This window comes from Chenopodium album, chromosome 24 (assembly GCF_948465745.1).
Source record: "Chenopodium album chromosome 24, dcCheAlbu1.1, whole genome shotgun sequence".
In the NCBI taxonomy this organism is placed as follows: domain Eukaryota; kingdom Viridiplantae; phylum Streptophyta; class Magnoliopsida; order Caryophyllales; family Amaranthaceae; genus Chenopodium; species Chenopodium album.
Window position 1 is genome coordinate 35540216 of NC_137857.1, and position 8000 is coordinate 35548215.

An 8000-nucleotide genomic window follows, 5' to 3' on the forward strand; every position below is an offset into this window, starting at 1 on the left:
GTAAATTGTCAGTTGCACATTTTTGTTGTCGAACAACTGGGTTACTGACACTGCAGGAAGGAATCTGATTCTTGACTCTTTCTGGCATGAAGGAATAGACTCTGTTTTATTATTGGATGTCATAAAAATTGTTTCGAAGTTTGCCAAGGGTGACCCTTGCAGTCTACCTTTCTACAGCGTATGTGGTACTATTTTTGGGCTCTTTGGTTGGTGGATCCTCTAATAATTAGGGTGAAAAAAAGAGGTCAAATACAAGATGTTTGTTTCAGATGATGGTGACAAAACTGATCTAGTCATTTCATATCTTCCTGTAATGGCCACACTTGAAGTGTCATATAGTCATGAAAGAGGTTACAAGGGAATCATCAAACCTCCCTAAAGATAATCTTTTCTGAAGATCACAGTGCAAGCAACATCATATTGGAATTTGAAGTGGGTTTGATATCTATTCTTGGTTAGTTCTCTTGGACAAAAGGAGTTCCAGATCCCACTAGCAGAACTCTGGGGCATTGGAAGTCATGGAAACATGAATTTAACCAGACAAAAGTCATGTGTGCATCAAGCCTACTTGCTAGCTTGCAGCTAATGCCTAATAGTAGAAGTTCCAGTCCAGTCAGAATGCTGATCTTATGACAGGTAATTGAAATTTTGTAAACTTATCTAAATGCTATTCAGCGATGTTTATAAGGGCTTTTTATTTATTTGTTATCTCACTGTATTGATTCTTGATTGTGGTTTCCAAAATGTGTATTCTTTGGTTAGATTTGGAAGATGGATGGCTAATTGATACCCCTTGAGTTGGGGGGATAAATTGATACCCCTTAAATTAGGGGTGTGAGTGAAACTGAGAGTGCAATAAATCAATGATAAGAGAATGAGTATGAGTGCATCATCTTTTCCAAACATGACCTGATACCAAGGAATGACCCTTGTCAGACCTTTGTTCTGAATATTTATACAAATTACATAGATACATAATACTAGAAGCTTAGAGGTAACTTAGTTGATAGCAACCCCACAGTACTAGGGTGGCCAGGGATCAACTCTCATCTGGGGCAAGGGAGGTGAGATTTTGTGGGATTTGCTAGTTATCACATTGATGGAGTTTGTGTATTTGGGATAGGAAGGGCTCAGCCCAAACCTAAGTGTACCTGATGAAAAAATAAAAACACTATGGGCTATTGAAGGTATCATCAATCCATCCCTGGGGTAATTCATCACAGTCCTTCGAGTTTCTGAAGGCAGATTTAGAAAACGAGGAGTTAAAGAGCCCTTCTACCGTGCTGTTAATCTTCTTCATTCTTTTATGGTGTCGGATACGCCTTAAAATCACCTCCCTATCCATCTTTTCTGAAGGATGCATCGCCTTCAGACGTATTTGACTAGTTATGTGGGATGGATATGCTAAAGCATCTTCTTCCAAGTCTCCAACTTCTTCTTCTTCTTCAATCTCAACTTGGAGATTTACAACCTCAAGCTTTGATTTATCTACCCTAGACATCACTTCCAATACCTAACAGCTAAAATCTTATTGGGGATAGAAAGAGGAAGTGTTGGGAGCTTAGTTTGTGAGGCACAAGTTTCAGAGGCATAAACTAATAGTATCAGATAAGTTTTACTTTTTGCACTTTAAAATATTGCAACATGAATAGGCCGGTGGATTTGGATTCTGCTTGTTTCACTTTTTTTGGACCAATTGGTTCTATAATCACACTTACAGAATCAGTCACTAAGTGCTTATACTATTGTCAATGTCAAGTTTCACCCTAAGCTGCTTTCTTGTATCTCAGATTCTCAGTGATAGGTCTCAGGTTCGAGCCTTGTTAGGAAGTGTGGTACTCATTTGATGAGTTGTTAAAGTTAAGAACTTAAGACCTGATCGTCGGAGCAGTTACAAACTGGCTACTGGCATTTCACGGTTCTTTCGTCAATATTTTCATGTTTTACATGATTGGTTATTTTGCCTTTTGGGTTCTAAAAGTCAAATCGTTTATTTATGAATCTCATCAAAATTAAATCTTCTCCATCACTCAATTCTAGAGTGGGGGCAGGTGTAATAATGAATGCAAAGGTCATGAAAAGCTAAAGTATCCACCTATTCTATCGGTCCGCGATTTTTAATGACATACTCATTTTGTTTCTGAAAGTTTGACTCATTTGATCTTCAATGTGGATCTTTGACCATTAATAACTTCAACTAATTGTTGCTTATGATTCAGGTTTTCTTCCGATCTAAATATTCGTATTATTTATAATTTCTAATGTTAAGCATGCAATTGCTTTCATTCTGCCGTTCACTCCAGCATGCAAGTGACCTGAATACTTTGTAAATATAGGTACAACGATTTAGTCATCATTGGATTGGGACAATCGAGTCATTTGGTGTTGGATAAATATTGAGAAGTGAAATATCGGATTGGTTGGTCCAAACGGGGATATACAATCGGTAGGTATTTGTTTTGTTTGGTTCAAATCAAGGTAGAATGGAAATCAAACTAAGAAGTTTTACCACGGCCCCATTTGAGGCAATCTTAGTGGGATGGAGAAAGTATTTTTTATGATACGGTATAACATCTTAAAGATCCGAATGACTTGGGTAGTATTGGATTATATAAGGTTGATATTATGCTCTATTCTACATGCTTGTGTAGCCTTTTTGAGTCACAGCTTCGTTGCTTTGACTTAGATTACTTGAATAAATTGAGTCCTAAGCTTGCAGATTACCTGGTAGATGTCTTTTCAAATGCAGTTGAGCTTGTCCCAAAAGAAATTTAATACCAGAAGCCAGTATGCTGCCAACGCATACTGTACCAATAGATCTCCATCACAGGCTTCAAGTTGACGTGCCAACTAAATCATTGAGCATATAAATGCTGCAACCAGAAGAATTATTGGTTTTTTCCTGAAACACATTAGCGTCTGCTCACCAAGGTTGACAGTGCACCTTCCTTTGTTACAATTCAACATGCTTTTGAGAGTGCTTCTTGTGGTTCTTTCGTTGCAATTATGTGCGTCCATCGACACTATAACTCCTACCAGTCCCCTCAAAGCGGGTGATGTGTTGACATCTAAAGCAGGAAAGTTTACTCTAGGATTCTTCAGCCCCGGAAATACCACTCGAAGATATGTCGGAATCTGGTTTACAAAGGTTTCTGTGCTAACTGCTGTATGGGTTGCAAACGGAGATAGACCCATCTATGGTTCCAATGGAACCCTTTCAATCAACGAAGGTGGGCATCTTACACTTACCTCCGGGAAAACTGCTGTATGGTCCAATAATATTTCGGTTCCTGTCTCCCTAAACAAGACTAACAGCACCTCATGTCAGCTGCTAGATTCTGGAAATTTAGTCTTGACTACTGATAATGGCAAAACTCTGCTCTGGCAAAGTTTCGATCACATAACAGACACTTTTCTGCCAGGAATGACGCTTGGGTTAGATAAAAGAACTGGTTTAAACCGATATTTAACCTCTTGGAGATCAAAAGATGATCCAAGTTCTGGAAAATACACCTTTCAAGTTGACCCGAAAGGATCTCCTCAATTCTTCTTGTATCATGGCTCGGACTTAGTATGGCGAACAGGTCCATGGGTAGGACAGAAATGGAGTGGAGTACCAGATATGACTCATGCTTATATCTTCAACTATAGCTTTGTCAGCAATGCAAATGAGGTTTCCGTAACCTACGATGTTCTTAGCGATTCCATCATAACAATGTTCTTGGTGGATGGTCTTACAGGAACAGTCCAGAGACAGACATGGCATGAAAATACGAAACGTTGGACCAAGTTCTGGTCAGCACCAAAGGAGCTTTGTGATCAGTATGGGGAGTGTGGTGCTTTTGGTAACTGCAACCCCAATGGTGGCAATCAATTCCAGTGCACCTGTTATCCTGGGTACTTTTTTCCTTTCTTGCTAATGTATTCATTTATTATTTTTGTTTATCTACGGAGTATTTCATTAAACACACTATTATTTGATCTTTTGAATAATACTAGCAACTCTTAAGAACTCGTGGGTAACCTTAATTCTTTGACCTTATGTGCTGATTCTTAGCTGATCACAAGCATCCATGATTACTTGTCTACCAACAGGTATAAGCCTAAATCACCACGAGATTGGTATCTGAGAGACGGTTCAGCAGGTTGTGTAAGAGAAGAAAACAGGTCAATGTGCAAAAACGGAGAAGGATTCTTGAAGTTAGCAAGTGTTAAGTTGCCAGACACATCGAAAGCTGTGGTGAACAAGAACTCGACATTGAAACAGTGTGAACAAGAGTGCCTGAAGAACTGCTCTTGCGTTGGATATACCAGTGCAGATGACAGTGGTGGAGGCAGTGGCTGCATATCATTGTACGGCCAATTGATGGATACCAGAATGTATCCTAGTGGGGGTCAAGATGTATACTTTCGGGCCGATGCAGTTGAACTAGGTATGACTTCATTAATTTGTGCTTATCTATTATTTGATATTCATGTCAATGATTTGTGGTTGTACTAAAACCAAGTTTCTAGTGCTAAAAGTATGATTTCATTCAATATGTGTTCATCTATTTTTATCTCTTCATATCAATGATTTGTGGTTGTACTATAACCAAGTTTCTAGTACTATGTCAGAGGAATTGTTTGCTTGAAAACATATTCATGTGACCTTTTTAACTTTAATTAAACACACCTACTTGGCCAAAAAAAAATGTGGGGTACTTTATTTTAATACAAAGGCAATGAACTAGTTTACTTATTTTGCCAATAACTCAACAATAATAGACCTTGTAAAAATTATACTCGATTATTTTATTTGAATCATCTGACCAAGAATAGAATTGACACAAACAGAAGATTATTAGCTGATTATACAAAATATTAGCTAATTGTCTATAGGCCTGAATATCATGAACTGCCCTGAAATCAAACCAAATATTATATCATCGAAAATGTGGAAAATAACTCAAACTATACGACCCTGGAAAAAAAATCTAAATCCAAATGATCTGTTTGGCACCTCTACTCAAACCCCCACTTTCCTTGTCCCAGTTAGCGAGATACCAAGTCAGTTCCAATCTCTTTGCCACATGATAAGATAAATTTCTGTACTTTGCTATTGAATACCATTTAGAAAACAGAAAGTTTATGATATTCTTTTGTAGTAAAGTTTTAGTCATGAATACCACTACAATTTGTTCTTCTTAGAGTTCTTAGTATCAACGGTAAGAACAGTATTATCTTCCTTGTGCAATGCTTATGCAGTATTTCTAAATAACATGTTTGTGCTTTGCAGCAAAATATCGGAGGTCAAAAGGCCTTTTTGCAAATAAGAACTTGGAAGCACTTCTCATAGGGCTTGTGGTGCTAGCATTTTTATTATTGATCCTTTTCGTGGTCTATTGGGTACATCAGAAGATTAAAAAAGGTACTTCTACTGATTATCTCATTTTGTGCTTTACTAGTAATAGGTTTGATATGGACTATTTGTAACTAAAAAATCTATGATAGTTTTCTTAAGATATACGAAGTACTTTGTAATCAAGACAATGATATGACATTCGATTAGTAAAATCATCTATATATGCTGTACTGAAATTAACAGGGGGCAGAGTCGGAGTTTTACAAAGCTTAGTAGCTTACATGTGTACTTCTCTTTCCGTCCAAACCAGCAGTAGCTACATTTTCTATTTAGGAACAACAATTTGAAACAAACTCATAAAAAATAGACAAAATGTTTTATAATTGGTTTCTAGTATCTCCTTTTAACTGATAAGGAAGAAAAGTGATTTATTACATATAGCCATATAGGTTGTATTGCAGAATTATGTCGTACCTTTAATTATGAGATTGAAATTATCTATATACTTTATATACATGCTTATCTTTTAATAGAATATGCCAAAATTTTAGAATGCCTTTCAATAAACAAATTATCAAGTGGTCATTGCTTGAAATAATATCTAATTGATGATGTATAGAACGGCAAGAGGAAGCTGAAAGGTCCCTTTGGACGAAAGATGCTGAAGAAAGTGATGCCAGTTCAGAATTACCCTTCTTTACTCGTAGCGAAATAGCTGCAGCTACAGACAATTTCAGTTTGGCTAATAAGCTTGGAGAAGGTGGTTTCGGATCAGTGTACAAGGTACTATTTTTTTCCTGTTTCAGTATTACACTGAAGTTGGATTCCCCCCCCCCCCCCCCCCAACTTACATTTTAATTCATGTATTCGATTGCTGTAATATCTGTACATGCTTATAGGGTCTAATGGAAAATGGGCAAGAAATTGCTGTCAAAAAACTGGCTCCAAATTCAGGACAAGGTATACAAGAATTTAAGAATGAAGTTAGGCTGATTGCTAAACTTCAGCACAGGAACCTTGTGAAGATGTTAGGGTGTTGTATTAGAGGAGATGAAAAGATGTTGATCTACGAATACATGCCAAACAAAAGCTTGGACTATTTCATTTTCAGTAAGTTAGTTCCTAAAAATTACTTCCACTCTGTATTAGTTTCACCTGTCCATACAATTTTCAGTAAAAATTATTTAAGGTCATGTTCCTAAAGATTTTAACACAATCTGTTTATAAATCAATTTCATTGAAGAGGAGGAGAATAGGTTGTCTTTGGATTGGAATAAACGCTTTGAAATCATAATGGGGATTGCTAGAGGGATGTTATATCTTCACCAAGACTCGCGACTAAGGATCATCCACAGGGACATGAAAGCAAGCAATGTCTTGCTGGATAAAGATATGGTTCCCAAAATCTCAGATTTTGGAATGGCTAGAATTTTCGGAAATGAGCAAGTGCAAGTTAACACTACCAGGGTGGTCGGAACCTAGTAAGTACATTACAATATTGCATGCACGCAAACATACTTGCTCGTATTTAATGAAACTGTAAAGCAGGGAATCTGATTAGTCTTGTTTATTGCTTCTCTACTTTCGCAGTGGATATATGGCACCAGAGTATGCACTGGAGGGACTGATGTCTGTAAAGTCTGATGTCTTTAGCTTTGGAGTCTTGTTACTGGAAATTATTACTGGTAGAAAAAACTCGGGTTTTTATCATGACAATCCTTCTATAAATCTAGTTGGTCATGTAAGTAACTTTAATAGATAACCTTCTATGCTAAAATACATATGATGCTACATATTTTTTAAGGTTGGATTTATGCAAATTTGTACAGGTTTGGGAGCTTTGGAAAGAAGGGAAATCCTCGGAGATTGTTGATCCATCTTTGAAAGATGCAGATATTGAGGAGCTCTTAATATGCATACAAACTGGACTATTATGCGTGCAAGAACGTGCAGATGATAGACCAACAATGTCAGCAGTAGTTTTTATGTTGAGCAACAAAGTCGAACTTCCTTCTCCAAATCAACCTGCATTTATCCACAAAGGGCGTCAACAAGATGCAGATCCATCATCATCTAGTGCTGGTGCATATTCTGTAAATGAACTGTCGATTACTTCCATGATTGACGGTCGCTGAGGCCGAGGCTAGGGTCCGGTTAATCTGAGCTTCTATGTGATTTCAGTTTGAACATTTTATACTAGGATGTCTATTAAGAAATGCTCTATTATTATAGTTTTCGCTGTAAGAATGGATAGAATACAGTATATCAGTATATGGTTAAGTTATAAAGTTATTCACATGTAAAAAAGGGTTGGGAAATGCTACGGAGTATATTATTTACGGAATTTCAAATAATAATTATTAATTTTTTGACTAGCTCACAAAATTTGACGTTATTTTTAGACAGTTGACTTTAGCAAAATGCATTGACTTTTTGTACCTGCTTAATGCTTATTTATGACTGAGAAAATAGCAGAGGGGCATTAAAGTCAGAATATTCTTATCCCACCAACGTCTCCATTCTACACATTCACGCGCTATGTAGAGGGTTATACCTTGTACTTCAGTAAAATTAATACTCTGTACTCCATAGTCCATAACTCCATACTATCACAGAGTATACTTAAATACTTTTCGAAAGTGGTATTTGTTTTTTT

The 8000-nt window shown here is 36.9% G+C and overlaps 1 protein-coding gene across 1 annotated transcript; it reads left to right on the plus strand.

Moving 5' to 3' along the window:
• Positions 1-2766: 2766 nt before the first annotated feature.
• Positions 2767-7712, plus strand: LOC145611365 (G-type lectin S-receptor-like serine/threonine-protein kinase At1g11410). Its single transcript, XM_081666692.1, has 8 exons — positions 2767-3897; positions 4096-4433; positions 5279-5410; positions 5964-6127; positions 6244-6454; positions 6588-6825; positions 6935-7085; positions 7174-7712. The coding sequence occupies exons 1-8, from the start codon at positions 2966-2968 to the stop codon at positions 7477-7479; spliced, it is 2472 nt and encodes an 823-aa protein (XP_081522818.1). The 5' UTR covers positions 2767-2965; the 3' UTR covers positions 7480-7712.
• The last annotated feature ends 288 nt before the right edge of the window (positions 7713-8000 follow it).